Below are 18201 nucleotides of genomic sequence, written 5' to 3'. Positions count from 1 at the left end.
TGGGGACACTCCCCTCCTACCTTCCATTGGGGTACAGGTGACGGCTGCAGAGTGGGGACACTCCCCTCCTACCTTCCATTGGGGTACAGGTGACCCCTGCAGAGTGGGGACACTCCCCTCCTACCTTCCATTGGGGTACAGGTGACCCCTGCAGAGTGGGGACACTCCCCTCCTACCTTCCATTGGGGTACAGGTGACGGCTGCAGCGTGGGGACACTCCCCTCCTACCTTCCATTTGGGTACAGGTGACGGCTGCAGAGTGGGGACACTCCCCTCCTACCTTCCATTGGGGTACAGGTGACCCCTGCAGAGTGGGGACACTCCCCTCCTACCTTCCATTGGGGTACAGGTGACCCCTGCAGAGTGGGGACACTCCCCTCCTACCTTCCATTGGGGTACAGGTGACCCCTGCAGAGTGGGGACACTCCCCTCCTACCTTCCATTGGGGTACAGGTGACGGCTGCAGAGTGGGGACACTCCCCTCCTACCTTCCATTGGGGTACAGATGACGGCTGCAGCGTGGGGACACTCCCCTCCTACCTTCCATTGGGGTACAGATGACGGCTGCAGAGTGGGGACACTCCCCTCCTACCTTCCATTGGGGTACAGGTGACCCCTGCAGAGTGGGGACACTCCCCTCCTACCTTCCATTGGGGTACAGCTGACCCCTGCAGAGTGGGGACACTCCCCTCCTACCTTCCATTGGGGTACAGGTGACGGCTGCAGCGTGGGGACACTCCCCTCCTACCTTCCATTGGGGTACAGGTGACGGCTGCAGCGTGGGGACACTCCCCTCCTACCTTCCATTGGGGTACAGGTGACCCCTGCAGAGTGGGGACACTCCCCTCCTACCTTCCATTGGGGTACAGGTGACGGCTGCAGAGTGGGGACACTCCCCTCCTACCTTCCATTGGGGTACAGCTGACCCATGCAGAGTGGGGACACTCCCCTCCTACCTTCCATTGGGGTACAGGTGACCCCTGCAGAGTGGGGACACTCCCCTCCTACCTTCCATTGGGGTACAGATGACCCCTGCAGAGTGGGGACACTCCCCTCCTACCTTCCATTGGGGTACAGGTGACGGCTGCAGAGTGGGGACACTCCCCTCCTACCTTCCATTGGGGTACAGGTGACCCCTGCAGAGTGGGGACACTCCCCTCCTACCTTCCATTGGGGTACAGATGACGGCTGCAGCGTGGGGACACTCCCCTCCTACCTTCCATTGGGGTACAGGTGACGGCTGCAGCGTGGGGACACTCCCCTCCTACCTTCCATTGGGGTACAGATGACCCCTGCAGAGTGGGGAAACTCCCCTCCTACCTTCCATTTGGGTACAGGTGACGGCTGCAGAGTGGGGACACTCCCCTCCTACCTTCCATTGGGGTACAGGTGACCCCTGCAGAGTGGGGACACTCCCCTCCTACCTTCCATTGGGGTACAGGTGACCCCTGCAGAGTGGGGACACTCCCCTCCTACCTTCCATTGGGGTACAGATGACGGCTGCAGCGTGGGGACACTCCCCTCCGTTCCATGGAACACTGGGACACTGCAGTATATCAGGCTCCTCCCCCTGACAGTGGACCGCCCCCCAGTGCATTCTGACCACACCCCCTCGAGGAGATAGGGCGGAGGAGCGCGCTCGGCCAGAGAAACTACAGGGAGAGAGAGATGGAGACACAGACAGACAGACAGACAGACAGACAGACAGACAGACAGACAGACAGACAGGGTGCACACAGAGACACACGGAGACAGACAGACAGACACACGCAGGCCCACACACACACACACACACACACACACACACACACACACACACACACACACACACACACACACACACACACACACACACACACACACACACACACACACACACAGTCAAGCAGTCATTTTAAACCAATCACTGTCACCCTCTTTAGCATGTCTGTCTGTATCCCCCCAACCCTCTCCTCTGACCTGACCTTTGGCGCTCTGTGTGTGTGTGTGTGTGTGTGTGTGTGTGTGTGTGTGTGTGTGTGTGTGTGTGTGTGTGTGTGTGTGTGTGTGTGTGTGTGTGTGTGTGTGTGTATCGGTGTGTGTGCGTGCGTGCGACCTGCTACATCACCTGTCCTGTCTAGAGACCTGTTACATAATCTGTCCTGTCTAGAGACCTGTTACAACACCTGTCCTGTCTAGAGACCTGTTACATCACCTGTCCTGTCTAGAGACCTGCTACATCACCTGTCCTGTCTAGAGACCTGCTACATCATCTGTCCTGTCTAGAGACCTGCTCCATCATCTGTCCTGTCTAGAGACATGCTACATCCTCTGTTATAGCAACTGTCCTGTCTAGAGAACTGCTACATCATCTGTCCTGTCTAGAGACCTGCTACATCCTCTGTTATAGCAACTGTCCTGTCTAGAGACCTGCTACCACACCTGTTACACCATCTGTCCTGTCTAGAGAACTGCTACATCATATGTCCTGTCTAGACAATCCTTTCTTTTTCTAGGATAACCGCTCCCCTCCTTTCTTTTTCTAGGATAACCGCTCCACTCCTTTCTTTTTCTAGGATAACAGCTCCACTCCATTTTCTAGGATAACTGCTCTACTCCTTTCTTTTTCTAGGTTAACAGCTCTACTCCTTTCTTTTTCTAGGATAACTGCTCCACTCCTTTTTCTAGGATAACCACTCCACTCGTTTTTCTAGGATAACCACTCCACTCCTTTTTCTAGGATAACCGCTCCACTCCTTTTTCTAGGATATCTGCTCCACTCCTTTTTCTAGGATAACCGCTCCTTCCTTTTTCTAGGATAACCGCTCCACTCCTTTCTTTTTCTAGGATAGCCACTCCACTCCTTCCTTTTTATAGGATAACTGCTCCCCTCCTTCCTTTTTCTAGGATAACCGCTCCACTCCTTTCTTTTTCTAGGATAACCGCTCCACTCCTTTCTTTTTCTAGGATAACAGCTCCACTCCATTTTCTAGGATAACTGCTCTACTCCTTTCTTTTTCTAGGATAACAGCTCCACTCCTTTTTCTAGGATAACCACTCCCCTCCTTCCTTTTTCTAGGATAACAGCTCCACTCCTTTTTCTAGGATAATCGCTCCCCTCCTTCATTTTTCGAGGATAACAGCTCCACTAATTTTTCTAGGATAACCACTCCGTTTTATAGGATAACCGCTCCCCTCCTTCCTTTTTCTAGGATAACTGCTCCGCTCCTTTCTTTTTCTAGGATAACCGCTCCACTCCTTTTTCTAGGATAACAGCTCCACCACTTTCTTTTTCTAGGATAACCGCTCTGCTCCTTTCTTTTTCTAGGATAACCACTCCACTCCTTTTTCTAGGATAACCACTCCACTCCTTTTTCTAGGATAACCGCTCCCCTCCTTCCTTTTTCTAGGATAACTGCTCCGCTCCTTTCTTTTTCTAGGATAACCACTCCACTCCTTTTTCTAGGATAACCACTCCACTCCCTTTTCTAGGATAACCGCTCCACTCCTTTTTCTAGGATATCTGCTCCACTCCTTTTTCTAGGATAACCGCTCCTTCCTTTTTCTACGCTAACCGCTCCACTCCTTTTTCTAGGATAACCGCTCCACTCCTTCCTTTTTCTAGGATAACTGCTCCCCTCCTTCCTTTTTCTAGGATAACTGCTCCCCTCCTTCCTTTTTCTAGGATAACCGCTCCACTCCTTTTTCTAGGATAACCGCTCCACTCCTTTCTTTTTCTAGGATAACAGCTCCACTCTATTTTCTAGGATAACTGCTCTACTCCTTTCTTTTTCTAGGATAACAGCTCCACTCCTTTTTCTATGATAACCACTCCCCTCCTTCCTTTTTCTAGGATAACAGCTCCACTCCTTTTTCTAGGATAATCGCTCCCCTCCTTCATTTTTCAAGGATAACAGCTCCACTAATTTTTCTAGGATAACCACTCCGTTTTATAGGATAACCGCTCCCCTCCTTCCTTTTTCTAGGATAACTGCTCCGCTCCTTTCTTTTTCTAGGATAACTGCTCCACTCCTTTTTCTAGGATAACAGCTCCACTCCTTTTTCTAGGATAATCACTCCCCTCCTTCATTTTTTGAGGATAACAGCTCCACTAATTTTTCTAGGATAACCACCCGTTTTATAGGATAACCGCTCCCCTCCTTCCTTTTTCTAGGATAACTGCTCCGCTCCTTTCGTTTCTAGGATAACCGCTCCACTCCTTTTTCTAGGATAACAGCTCCACCACTTTCTTTTTCTAGGATAACCGCTCCGCTCCTTTCTTTTTCTAGGATAACCACTCCACTCCTTTTTCTAGGATAACCGCTCCCCTCCTTCCTTTTTCTAGGATAACTGCTCCGCTCCTTTCTTTTTCTAGGATAACCACTCCACTCCTTTTTCTAGGATAACCACTCCACTCCCTTTTCTAGGATAACCGCTCCACTCCTTTTTCTAGGATATCTGCTCCACTCCTTTTTCTAGGATAACCGCTCCTTCCTTTTTCTAGGATAACCGCTCCACTCCTTTTTCTAGGATAACCGCTCCACTCCTTCCTTTTTCTAGGATAACTGCTCCCCTCCTTCCTTTTTCTAGGATAACTGCTCCCCTCCTTCCTTTTTCTAGGATAACCGCTCCACTCCTTTTTCTAGGATAACCGCTCCACTCCTTTCTTTTTCTAGGATAACAGCTCCACTCCATTTTCTAGGATAACTGCTCTACTCCTTTCTTTTTCTAGGATAACAGCTCCACTCCTTTTTCTAGGATAACCACTCCCCTCCTTCCTTTTTCTAGGATAACAGCTCCACTCCTTTTTCTAGGATAACTGCTCCCCTCCTTCATTTTTCAAGGATAACAGCACCACTAATTTTTCTAGGATAACCACTCCACTCCTTTTTCTAGGATAATCGCTCCCCTCCTTCATTTTTCGAGGATAACCGCTCCACTCCTTTCTTTTTCTAGGATAACAGCTCCATTCCATTTTCTAGGATAACCGCTCCACTCCTTTCTTTTTCTAGGATAACAGCTCCACTCCATTTTCTAGGATAACAGCTCCACTCATTTTTCTAGGATAACTGCTCCCCTCCTTCATTTTTCAAGGATAACAGCTCCACTAATTTTTCTAGGATAACCACTCCACTCCTTTTTCTAGGATAATCGCTCCCCTCCTTCATTTTTCGAGGATAACTGCTCTACTCCTTTCTTTTTCTAGGATAACAGCTCCACTCCTTTTTCTAGGATAACCGCTCCCCTCCTTCCTTTTTCTATGATAACAGCTCCACTCCTTTTTCTAGGATAACCGCTCCACTCCTTTCTTTTTCTAGGATAACCGCTCCACTCCTTTCTTTTTCTAGGATAACAGCTCCACTCCATTTTCTAGGATAACTGCTCTACTCCTTTCTTTTTCTAGGTTAACAGCTCCACTCCTTTTTCTAGGATAACAGCTCCACTCCTTTTTCTAGGATAATCGCTCCCCTCCTTCATTTTTCAAGGATAACAGCTCCACTAATTTTTCTAGGATAACCACTCCACTCCGTTTCATAGGATAACCGCTCCCCTCATTCCTTTTTCTCTGATAACTGCTCCGCTCCTTTCTTTTTCTAGGATAACCGCTCCACTCCTTTTTCTTGGATAACAGCTCCACCACTTTCTTTTTCTAGGATAACAGCTCCACTCCTTTTTCTAGGATAACCGCTCCCCTCCTTCATTTTTCGAGGATAACCGCTCCACTCCTTTCTTTTTCTAGGATAACAGCTCCACTCCATTTTCTAGGATAACTGCTCTACTCCTTTCTTTTTCTAGGATAACAGCTCCACTCCTTTTTCTAGGATAACCGCTCCCCTCCTTCCTTTTTCTAGGATAACTGCGCCACTCCTTTTTCTAGGATAACAGCTCCACCACTTTCTTTTTCTAGGATAACCACTCCACTCCTTTTTCTAGGATAACCGCTCCACTCCTTTTTCTAGGATAACCACTCCACTCCTTTTTCTAGGATAACCGCTCCACTCCTTTCTCTAGGATAACCTCTCCACAGTGTGTGTGAGTGTGTGTGCGTGTGTGTGCGTGTGTGTGAGTGTGTGTGCGTGTGTGTGACTGTGTGTGCGTGCATGTGTTGTGCCCACGCATGGGTGTGACTCACTCCGGTCCCAGCTGTCTGCAGACCACTGTAGCGTCCTGCTCTCCCCAGTCATCACCACAGACAGACCCCCAGACCCCCTGTAGATACACCTCCACCCTGCCATCCAGCTTAGAGCGGCCGCCCTGCAGGCGCACTGACCCTGGACGAGAGACACACACACACCGTTTAGATCATTTTCCACTGAGGGAGAGAGAAAGAGAAAGAAAGAGACAGAGAGTGACAGAGACACACAAAGAGAGGCACACAGAGCGAGGCACACAGAGTGACAGTGAGAGAGAGACACAGAGTGACAGAGAGAGAAAGACACAGAGTGACAGAGAGAGAGACAGAGTGACAGTGAGAGAGAGACACAGAGTGACAGAGAGAGAGAGACACAGAGTGACAGAGAGAGAGACAGAGTGACAGTGAGAGAGAGACAAAGAGTGACAGAGAGAGAGACACAGAGTGACAGAGAGAGAGAGACACAGAGTGACAGAGAGAGAGAGACAGAGTGACAGAGAGAGAGACACAGAGTAACAGAGAGACACAGAGTGACAGAGAGAGAGAGACACAGAGTGAGAGAGAGAGAGAGACACAGAGTGAGAGACACAGTGTGAGAGAGAGACATAGAGAGACAGAGAGAGAAAGAGATGAGTATCTGTCTCCCGAGTATCATATCAGAGGAAAACGTTGATTTCCTTGATCCTTCTATTTCATAGGTGGAACATATTTCATATGAGGAACATAGATCAAGCTGACCAATAACACACACACACACACACACACACACACACACACACACACACACACACACACACACACACACACACACACACACACACACACACACACACACACACACACACACACACACAGTCTCCCCCTAATGACTGACAGCTGGTCTATATTGGTAGAGTCTCCCCCTAATCACTGGCAGCTTGTCTGTCTTGGTAGAGTCTCCCCCTAATGACTGACAGCTTGTCTATCTTGGTAGAGTCTCCCCCTAATGACTGACAGCTTGTCTGTCTTGGTAGAGTCTCCCCCTAATGACTGACAGCTTGTCTATCTTGGTAGAGTCTCCCCCTAATGACTGACAGCTTGTCTGTCTTGGTAGAGTCTCCCCCTAATGACTGGCAGCTTGTCTGTCTTGGTAGAGTCTCCCCCCTAATGACTGACAGCTTGTCTATATTGGTAGAGTCTCCCCCTAATGACTGACAGCTTGTCTGTCTTGGTAGAGTCTCCCCCCTAATGACTGACAGCTTGTCTATATTGGTAGAGTCTCCCCCTAATGACTGACAGCTTGTCTATATTGTTAGAGTCTCCCCCTAATGACTGACAGCTTGTCTGTCTTGGTAGAGTCTCCCCCCTAATGACTGACAGCTTGTCTATATTGGTAGAGTCTCCCCCCTAATGACTGACAGCTTGTCTGTCTTGGTAGAGTCTCCCCCCTAATGACTGACTGCTTGTGTATCTTGGTAGAGTCTCCCCCTAATGACTGACAGCTTGTCTGTCTTGATAGAGTCTCCCCCTAATGACTGACAGCTTGTCTATCTTGGTAGAGTCTCCCCCCTAATGACTGACAGCTTGTCTATATTGGTAGAGTCTCCCCCTAATGACTGACAGCTTGTCTGTCTTGGTAGAGTCTCCCCCTAATGACTGACAGCTTGTCTATATTGGTAGAGTCTCCCCCTTATACCTGACAGCTTGTCTGTCTTGGTAGAGTCTCCCCCCTAATAACATACAGCTTGTCTGTCTTGGTAGAGTCTCCCCCCTAATGACTGACAGCGTGTCTATCTTGGTAGAGTCTCCCCCTAATGACTGACAGCTTGTCTATCTTGGTAGAGTCTCCCCCTAATACCTGACAGCTTGTCTGTCTTCGTACATGTTAACGTAACAACGTTTCTTAGTCTAGCCACCAACCAGACACATACCTCAATATTAATGAGATGCTTCCATCTGCTGAGACATGCCCGTTGTTGCCACACACACACACACACACACACACACACACACACACTCTCTCCTTCCTCTACCTTGTTTACAGTCGCAGTAGCCCCAGTCGGTTCTGCCGCGGCTGTTCCTGAAGAAGCACCAGGGTCTGATCCTGTTGTCCGGGTTCCGACAGCGGTTATGATCCCCAAGCCCTCTACCCGGATAGCGCTCCTCAAACCCCGCTACCTCGCTCCACCTCATACACACCGCACCGGACTCCGTCACGTCCACAGACCCTTGGTAGAACCCGTCTCTCCCGCGGCTCTGGACACAGTCGGTAAACGGTAGATTGAAGGAAGGAGAGGGAACGACGTCGGAGGAGGAAAGAGAGTAGGAAGAGGAGGTGAAAACAACTACCAGCGTAACGACTGAGAGGAGAACAGAGTCCATGATGTTGTTGTAGAGTAGCCGAGACATTTGTTTTCTCGGTTCAGGCTTTCTTTTCTCCCTCTCCTCTCGCTCTCAAATGTAGTCCATAACCGAGAGAGAGAAATAAACACTAAACCGGTTCACGCCACGTCTTCTCAGAAATGCGCTCTCTTGATTCTGAACCTGTCTACATAGTGTGGGATAGGATCGACCGGGTGTGTGTGAGTGAGAATAACAGGCAAGAAAGGAGTTTTTAAAAGAGACGCGGATCAATGAACGAAACAGAACTCGTGCCTCGAGCCCGGTAGTTAATGAGATCCCGAGTGACTCTCGCGCTTGTGTGTTGCGTATAACCTTTATTTAACTAGGCAAGTCAGTTTAAGAACAAATTCTTATTTTTACAATTACGGTGGCCAAACCCTATACCGGCCGGTTGTGATACAGCCTGGAATCGAACGAGGGTCTGTAGTGACGCCTCTAGCACTGAGAAGCACACAGGAGCCCTGTGTGTGTGTGTGTGTGTGTGTGTGTGTGTGTGTGTGTGTGTGTTATTGTAATAGCCTTATTAATGGGTCATAACGAGGTGGATGTATCCTACAGGGCTGTGATTATGATCATGATAATCAGAGAACAAACAAATCACATGAGAATAATAATATTAATAATTAATTTAGTAGAACAATATGTTAATTCACCTTATACATCCCAGCTACCTCTTGGCTCCTGGTTGGAGACTCGTCCTACATGGTAAAGAGCTGGTAGGCTTTCTCATTCGGCTATTCCAGTGTTTTAATTATTATATTATATTTACTTTGCCACTATGGCCCTATTTATGGCCTTCACCTCCCTCATCTCACCTCATTTGCTCACTCTGTATATAGACTTTTCTATTGTGTTATTGACTGTATGTTTGTTTACTCCATGTGTAACTCTGTGTTGTTGTTTACTCCATGTGTAACTCTGTGTTGTTGTTTACTCCATGTGTAACTCTGTGTTGTTGTTTACTCCATGTGTAACTCTGTGTTGTTGTTTATTCCATGTGTAACTCTGTGTTGTTGTTTATTCCATGTGTAACTCTGTGTTGTTGTTTACTCCATGTGTAACTCTGTGTTGTTGTTTACTCCATGTGTAACTCTGTGTTGTTGTTTACTCCATGTTTAACTCTGTGTTGTTGTTTACTCCACGTGTAACTCTGTGTTGTTGTTTACTCCATGTGTAACTCTGTGTTGTTGTTTACTCCATGTGTAACTCTGTGTTGTTGTTTACTCCATGTGTAACTCTGTGTTGTTGTTTACTCCATGTGTAACTCTGTGTTGTTGTTTACTCCATGTGTAACTCTGTGTTGTTGTTTACTCCATGTGTAACTCTGTGTTGTTGTTTACTCCATGTGTAACTCTGTGTTGTTGTTTACTCCATGTGTAACTCTGTGTTGTTGTTTACTCCATGTGTAACTCTGTGTTGTTGTTTACTCCATGTGTAACTCTGTGTTGTTGTTTACTCCATGTGTAACTCTGTGTTGTTGTTTACTCCATGTGTAACTCTGTGTTGTTGTTTATTCCATGTGTAACTCTGTGTTGTTGTTTACTCCATGTGTAACTCTGTGTTGTTGTTTACTCCATGTGTAACTCTGTGTTGTTGTTTACTCCATGTGTAACTCTGTGTTGTTGTTTACTCCATGTGTAACTCTGTGTTGTTGTTTACTCCATGTGTAACTCTGTGTTGTTGTTTACTCCATGTGTAACTCTGTGTTGTTGTTTACTCCATGTGTAACTCTGTGTTGTTGTTTACTCCATGTGTAACTCTGTGTTGTTGTTTACTCCATGTGTAACTCTGTGTTGTTGTTTACTCCACGTGTAACTCTGTGTTGTTGTTTACTCCATGTGTAACTCTGTGTTGTTGTTTACTCCATGTGTAACTCTGTGTTGTTGTTTACTCCATGTGTAACTCTGTGTTGTTGTTTACTCCATGTGTAACTCTGTGTTGTTGTTTACTCCATGTGTAACTCTGTGTTGTTGTTTACTCCATGTGTAACTCTGTGTTGTTGTTTACTCCATGTGTAACTCTGTGTTGTTGTTTACTCCATGTGTAACTCTGTGTTGTTGTTTACTCCATGTGTAACTCTGTGTTGTTGTTTACTCCATGTGTAACTCTGTGTTGTTGTTTACTCCACGTGTAACTCTGTGTTGTTGTTTACTCCATGTGTAACTCTGTGTTGTTGTTTACTCCATGTGTAACTCTGTGTTGTTGTTTACTCCATGTGTAACTCTGTGTTGTTGTTTACTCCATGTGTAACTCTGTGTTGTTGTTTACTCCATGTGTAACTCTGTGTTGTTGTTTACTCCATGTGTAACTCTGTGTTGTTGTTTACTCCATGTGTAACTCTGTGTTGTTGTTTACTCCATGTGTAACTCTGTGTTGTTGTTTACTCCATGTGTAACTCTGTGTTGTTGTTTACTCCATGTGTAACTCTGTGTTGTTGTTTACTCCATGTGTAACTCTGTGTTGTTGTTTACTCCACGTGTAACTCTGTGTTGTTGTTTACTCCATGTGTAACTCTGTGTTGTTGTTTACTCCATGTGTAACTCTGTGTTGTTGTTTACTCCATGTGTAACTCTGTGTTGTTGTTTACTCCACGTGTAACTCTGTGTTGTTGTTTGTGTAACACTGCTTTGCTTTATCTTGACCAGGTCACAGTTGTTAAATAAAGGTGATCTCAACTTGCCTACCTGGTTAAATAAAGGTGATCTCAACTAGCCTACCTGGTTAAATAAAGGTGTTCTCAACTAGCCTACCTGGTTAAATAAAGGTGTTCTCAACTAGCCTACCTGGTTAAATAAAGGTGTTCTCAACTAGCCTACCTGGTTAAATAAAGGTGTTCTCAACTAGCCTACCTGGTTAAATAAAGGTGTTCTCAACTAGCCTACCTGGTTAAATAAAGGTGTTCTCAACTAGCCTACCTGGTTAAATAAAGGTGTTCTCAACTAGCCTACCTGGTTAAATAAAGGTGTTCTCAACTAGCCTACCTGGTTAAATAAAGGTGTTCTCAACTAGCCTACCTGGTTAAATAAAGGTGTTCTCAACTAGCCTACCTGGTTAAATAAAGGTGTTCTCAACTAGCCTACCTGGTTAAATAAAGGTGTTCTCAACTATCCTACCTGGTTAAATAAAGATGTTCTCAACTCGCCTACCTGGTTAAATACAGGTGTTCTCAACTCTCCTACCTGGTTAAATACAGGTGTTCTCAACTCTCCTACCTGGTTAAATAAAGGTGTTCTCAACCCTCATACCTGGTTAAATAAAGGTGTTCTCAACTCTCCTACCTGGTTAAATAAAGGTGTTCTCAACCCTCATACCTGGTTAAATACAGGTGTTCTCAACTCTCCTACCAGGTTAAGTAAAGGTGTTCTCAACCCTCCTACCTGGTTAAATAAAGGTGTTCTCAACTCTCCTACCTGGTTAAGTAAAGGTGTTCTCAACCCTCCTACCTGGTTAAATAAAGGTGTTCTCAACCTTTATTTATGTCAGTCAAAGAGAGGAGATATGACTGGGTTTATTATGTCATTTTACACAAACACAGAATCATATATGAGACGTCCCCTGTGGTCAAAATCACCACGTTGTACTACCGTACAGAATCATATGTGATACAACACCACCCCCTGTGGTCAAAACCCCACATTACACTCAAAACAGAATCATATGTGAGACAATAGCACCCCCTGTGGTCAAATCCCCACAACACACTCACACACATAATCATGTGGCACAACAGCACCCCCTGTGATCAAAACCCCACATTACACTCACAAACAGGATCACATGTGAGGCTAAATGATTATAAAAATAAATGTTTTTTTTTAATACTTTTTCGTATTTTTGCAACCAACATTAATCAACATTATAGATGTCAAATGTCATTATAGGTCAATGTCTGGAAAATCAGAAAATATATGAAATCTGAATATACACTCAGTGGCCAGTTTATTAGGTACACCATCCTGTACACGGAAATGGTTCGCTCCTAGTGAGTCACATAGCTGTTGCTTGCTCTATAAAGCAGGAAGACAGGCATTGAGACTTTCATGAGGGGGGTCCGACTTGGTACTAGATGACCTAATAAACTGTCCACTTCAATGACTTTTAAACAAAACATTAAAAACAACAACAGAGACAATCCTAATCACAGATAATCACAGATAATCACAGATAATCATAGATGATCATAGATGATCATAGATGATCACAGATAATCACAGATAATCACAGATAATCACAGATAAACACAGATAATCACAGATAATCATAGATAATCATAGATAACCATAGATAATCATAGATAATCATAATAATCATAGATAATAACAGATAATCATAGATAATCACAGATAATCATGGATAATCATAATAATCATAGAGAATCACAGATAATCATAATAATCACAGATAATCATAGATAATCACAGATAATCATAATAATCACCAATAATCATAGATAATCACAGATAATCATAGATAATCATAGATAATCATAATAATCACAGATAAGCACAGATAATTGTAGAAAATCGTAGATAATCATGGATAATCATAATAATCACAGATGATCATAGATAATCACAGATAATCGTAGATAATCATAATAATCACAGATAATCATAGATAATCACAGATAATCATAGATAGTCATAGATAATCATAGATAATCATAATAATCATAGATAATTACAGATAATCATAATAATCACAGATAATCATAGATAATCATAATAATCATAGATACTCAAAATAATCACAGATAATCATAGATAATCACAGATAATCATAGATAATCACAGATAATCATAGATAATCACAGATAATCATAGATAATCATAGATAATCATAGATAATCATAGATAACCATAATAATCACAGATAATCATAATAATCATAGATACTCAAAATAATCACAGATAATCATAGATAATCACAGATAATCATAGATAATCACAGATAATCATAGATAATCATAGATAACCATAATAATCACAGCTGATCATAGATAATCACAGATAATCACAGATAATCATAATAATCACAGATAATCATAGATAATCATATATAATCATAATAATCATAGATAATCATAATAATCACAGATAATCATAGATAATCACAGATAATCATAGATAATCGTAGATAATCATGGATAATCATAATAATCACAGATGATCATAGATAATCACAGATAATTGTAGATAATCATAATAATCACAGATAATCCTTGATAATCACAGATAATCATAGGTAGTCATAGATAATCATAGATAGTCATAGATAATCATAGATAATCATAATAATCATAGATACTCATAATAATGAGTATCAAGTTCTCTCACGTCACCCCGCTCCTCAGCTCTCTCCACTGGCTTCCAGTTGAAGCTCGCATCCGCTACAAGACCATGGTGCTTGCCTACGGAGCTGTGAGGGGAACGGCACCTCAGTACCTCCAGGCTCTGATCAGGCCCTACACCCAAACAAGGGCACTGCGTTCATCCACCTCTGGCCTGCTCGCCTCCCTACCACTGAGGAAGTACAGTTCCCGCTCAGCCCAGTCAAAACTGTTCGCTGCTCTGGCCCCCAATGGTGGAACAAACTCCCTCACGACGCCAGGACAGCGGAGTCAATCACCACCTTCCGGAGACACCTGAAACCCCACCTCTTCAAGGAATACCTAGGATAGGGTAAGTAAGGGTAAGTAATCCTTCTCACCCCCCCTAAAAGATTTAGATGCACTATTGTAAGTGGCTGTTCCACTGGATGTCATAAGGTGTATGCACCAATTTGTAAGTCGCTCTGGATAAGAGCGTAAATGACTTAAATGTAAATGTAAATGTAAATCACAGATAATCATAATATTCACAGATGATCATAGATAATCACAGATAATCATAGATAATCACAGATAATCATAGATAATCACAGATAATCATAGATAATCATAATAATCATAGATAATCACAGATAATCATAGATAATCACAGATAATCATAATAATCACAGATAATCATAGATAATCATAATAATCATAGATAATCATAGATAATCACCGATAATCATAGATAATAATTTTTATTTTTATTTTTTTAATCACAGATAACCATAGATAATCACAGATAATCATAGATAGTCACAGATAATCATAGATAGTCACAGATAATCATAATATTCACATATACTCATAATAATCACAGATAATCGTAATAATCACTGATAATCATAATAATCACAGATAATCATAATAATCACATATACTCATAATAATCACAGATAATCATAATAATCACAGATAATCATAATAATCACTGATAATCATAATAATCACATATACTCATAATAATGACAGATAATTGTAATAATCATAATAATCATAATAATCACAGATAATCATAGATAATCATAATAATCATAGATAATCATAGATAATCACCGATAATCATAGATAATAATTTTTTTATTTTTTTTTTAATCACAGATAACCATAGATAATCACAGATAATCATAGATAGTCACAGATAATCATAGATAGTCACAGATAATCATAATATTCACATATACTCATAATAATCACAGATAATCGTAATAATCACTGATAATCATAATAATCACAGATAATCATAATAATCACAGATAATCATAATAATCACATATACTCATAATAATCACAGATAATCATAATAATCACAGATAATCATAATATTCACATATACTCATAATAATCACAGATAATCATAATATTCACATATACTCATAATAATCACAGATAATCATAATAATCACAGATAATCATAATAATCACATATACTCATAATAATGACAGATAATTGTAATAATCATAATAATCACAGATAATCATAATAATCACAGATAATGACCATCTTTACAATTTCATCATTAACAATTTAACACTCATCAACTTCCTGAACAGTTATTTTGTAAGTTTTTTCCCCATTTTTTTTCCATCACCACCCTGATCATTAACTGCTTCAGATACAAGGGGTTGTATTGATCTCTCTGGTGGTGTTGAAGGTTTATGTAAATGATCAATTATGTCAAAAGCTAAATCCGATATTTCATCCCAATTAAATGTATGAACATCTCCTACTGCCCCCTCACCTCTCTGTGTCTCTGGAACGGACACTGGTGGGTTATTGCCCCCTGCATCACTACTGACCCTAGGGTCTTTATTCTGGTCTTTATTCGTCTGAGTAAGGGGTATTATTTTGCTCACTTTTTGAGACACATACTCTTTAGCTTTCTCCTTTAAAATGTCTCTCATTTTAATGTCAGTTTCTTCCAAAATACTCTCCTCAAATAAATTCATGTGATAAGATTTACAACAAGTCTCACAAAATTTAACACAACAGTGAGTATTGTTATTATCACTCCCAGACGAGTTCTGACTCCCAGACGAGTTCTGACTCCCAGACGGGTTCTGACTCCCAGACGGGTTCTGACTCCCAGACGGGTTCTGACTCCCAGACGGGTTCTGACTCCCAGACGGGTTCTGACTCCCAGACGGGTTCTGACTCCCAGACGAGTTCTGACTCCCAGACGGGTTCTGACTCCCAGACGGGTTCTGACTCCCAGACGAGTTCTGACTCCCAGACGAGTTCTGACTCCCAGACGGGTTCTGACTCCCAGACGGGTTCTGACTCCCAGACGGGTTCTGACTCCCAGACGGGTTCTGACTCCCAGACGGGTTCTGACTCCCAGACGGGTTCAGAGGTTGATATCCATTGTTCTGACCATCACACCACCTCCTACAACCTTTAGCACAGCAGTGACATCGATGTATGATAGACAGAATCAACATAACAGCAGCTCCCAGCGCAATTAAACAACCAACATCCTGAAAGACAATGATGACAAACACGTTAGTATTGTAGGATGGCTTCTGTCAAACTGTCTTTCACTCCTTGTTGATTTAGGGGTCGGGACTTCACACTAGGATGTAAATATTCAGAGGGGCGGGACTTCACACTAGGATGTAAATATTCAGAGGGGCGGGACTTCACACTAGGATGTAAATATTCAGAGGGGCGGGACTTCACACTAGGATGTAAATATTCAGAGGGGTGGGACTTCACACTAGGATGTAAATATTCAGAGGGGCGGGACTTCACACTAGGATGTAAATATTCAGAGGGGCGGGACTTCACACTAGGATGTAAATATTCAGAGGGGCGGGACTTCACACTAGGATGTAAATATTCAGAGGGGCGGGACTTCACACTAGGATGTAAATATTCAGAGGGGCAGGACTTCACACTAGGATGTAAATATTCAGAGGGGCGGGACTTCATTTAGGGGGCGGGACTTCACACTAGGATGTAAATATTCAGAGGGGCGGGACTTCATTTAGGGGGCAGGACTTCACACTAGGATGTAAATATTCAGCTCTGATATGTCGGTCTTTAGATTTCACACCAAGACTCACAGTTGGAGACAATTTACTGACTTGTAGTTCATGTTTAAGGTTTAATCGGTCAAACTGCATTTCATTCCTCTAATTTAATTACCGAGCTTTATTACCTCCTGCCATGCCCATCTTTTGGGTTACTTGCTGTTCAAAATCATTTAGAACTAATTATTATAGATGATGACGACCGGCATCACTAACTACCACATCACCTCTTCAGAAATCTGTAGCAGTAAATTACAAGAATAGAAGAATACGATGAGGCACTTACCAACGATTCATTTCTGAGTTGAGCCAGGGTCATTTTGTCTTCAGGGTTGAGCTCATCTTTTTTTTTGCAGGGAAGATCAACTTTCTCTGGAGGGAGATTGTTTCTACAGCACACGTACCAGTCTCCATCGATGAGCACAGACGCAACCCAGAGAAACCCAACACAGGCTGACTTACCCAGAAGTGAGAACAGTGTACAGAGGAAATGACATTTGGTCCTCCGTCTGCAGGTGAACCGACATACTCTTTTGAACATCTGATCCGTCCAGAGAATGAGGAGAAACAACAGAACAGCTGGAATCGTGATGTACATGATACAGTGATGGTCAGAGAGAAAACCTCCAGGTTTGCAACAGCAAACAAACTCTACATGAAACACAGCATAGTGAATGAAGACGAGAGCGATTATTAGATAAAAACTGCCCCCTCCTGCCAATTTTTTCACTATTTCGTCGAGTAGAGATTTCAGACTCTCAATGTTGACCATGTTGATGAAGTGTAATGTCCAGTCAGACAATCGACCTCTAGCTCTACTAGGTAGCCAGTGCTGTTGGGTTTTGACTTCCTCTACTAGACAATGATCATCTAAACCAGTTGTTAACCACAGTCTGTTGCTATCGAAACAGACAGTCAAAACATGCTCAAAAAAACAGACAGACAGACAGACAGACAGACAGACAGACAGACAGACAGACAGACAGACAGAGATTATGAAATCAGGTTTCGAGATGGTCACGGGTGCACCTTGTGGTGGCATTTTCTGCTTTCCCAAATGAGGAGAGAGACAAACTTCACCAGCCAGAGTTATTCTTAAGCTACATCTTTAATAATAATAAGCTTTCTCTCACTGTCTGTCTGTCTGTCTGTCTGTCTGTCTGTCTGTCTGTCTGTCTGTCTGTCTGTCTGTCTGTCTGTCTGTCTGTCTGTCTGTCTGTCTGTCTGTCTGTCTGTCTGTCTGTCTGTCTGTCTGTCTGTCTGTCTGTCTGTCTGTCTGTCTGTCTGTCTGTCTGTCATCTCA

At 43.2% G+C, this 18201-nt stretch overlaps 2 protein-coding genes and 1 long non-coding RNA gene across 10 annotated transcripts in view; 1 reads left to right on the top strand and 2 right to left on the bottom strand.

Moving 5' to 3' along the window:
- Window positions 1–1289, top strand: part of LOC127920302 (uncharacterized) — a 2721-nt gene extending 1432 nt beyond the window's left edge. Inside the window, exons 2-5 of one of the 8 annotated variants that reach the window (XR_008105720.1) lie at window positions 1–89; window positions 714–765; window positions 1078–1129; window positions 1234–1289. The exon at window positions 1–89 is cut by the window's left edge and continues 67 nt beyond it. This is a non-coding gene — a long non-coding RNA (uncharacterized LOC127920302). Of the gene's footprint in view, window positions 142–505; window positions 656–713; window positions 1010–1077 lie in introns of those variants that run through there. The other 7 variants (XR_008105719.1, XR_008105721.1, XR_008105722.1 and 4 more) reach the window with 7 other exon arrangements.
- prss12 (serine protease 12) overlaps window positions 1–8827 on the bottom strand; it is a 107342-nt gene extending 98515 nt beyond the window's left edge. Inside the window, exons 1-3 of the mRNA XM_052504225.1 lie at window positions 8125–8827; window positions 6113–6251; window positions 1477–1652 (exon numbers count right to left, since the gene is read on the bottom strand). Coding sequence (XP_052360185.1) covers window positions 1477–1652; window positions 6113–6251; window positions 8125–8500 — 691 coding nt within the window. The 5' untranslated portion in view covers window positions 8501–8827. The remainder of the gene's footprint in view (window positions 1–1476; window positions 1653–6112; window positions 6252–8124) is intronic.
- A 6447-nt stretch (window positions 8828–15274) lies between these two features.
- Window positions 15275–17745, bottom strand: LOC127920299 (uncharacterized). The gene is made up of 2 exons (XM_052504226.1): window positions 17185–17745; window positions 15275–16343 (listed from the first exon to the last, which is right to left on the bottom strand). The coding sequence occupies exons 1-2, from the start codon at window positions 17668–17670 to the stop codon at window positions 15420–15422; spliced, it is 1410 nt and encodes a 469-aa protein (XP_052360186.1). The 5' UTR covers window positions 17671–17745; the 3' UTR covers window positions 15275–15419.
- Window positions 17746–18201: the final 456 nt, after the last annotated feature.

The sequence above is a fragment of the Oncorhynchus keta genome, unplaced genomic scaffold (genome assembly GCF_023373465.1).
Source record: "Oncorhynchus keta strain PuntledgeMale-10-30-2019 unplaced genomic scaffold, Oket_V2 Un_contig_1888_pilon_pilon, whole genome shotgun sequence".
Taxonomy (NCBI): domain Eukaryota; kingdom Metazoa; phylum Chordata; class Actinopteri; order Salmoniformes; family Salmonidae; genus Oncorhynchus; species Oncorhynchus keta.
Note: the sequence above shows the minus strand (reverse complement) of the source record. Positions and strands in the feature narration are given on the sequence as shown.

Excerpts from the sequence above, each read along its gene's own strand:
- LOC127920299 (XM_052504226.1), bottom strand. The coding sequence starts at position 17,670 with ATGGTCAACATTGAGAGTCTGAAATCTCTACTCGACGAAATAGTGAAA. Across the intron at positions 16,344-17,184 it reads AACTCAGAAATGAATCGTTG|GATGTTGGTTGTTTAATTGC; the intron begins GTAAGTGCCTCA and ends ATTGTCTTTCAG.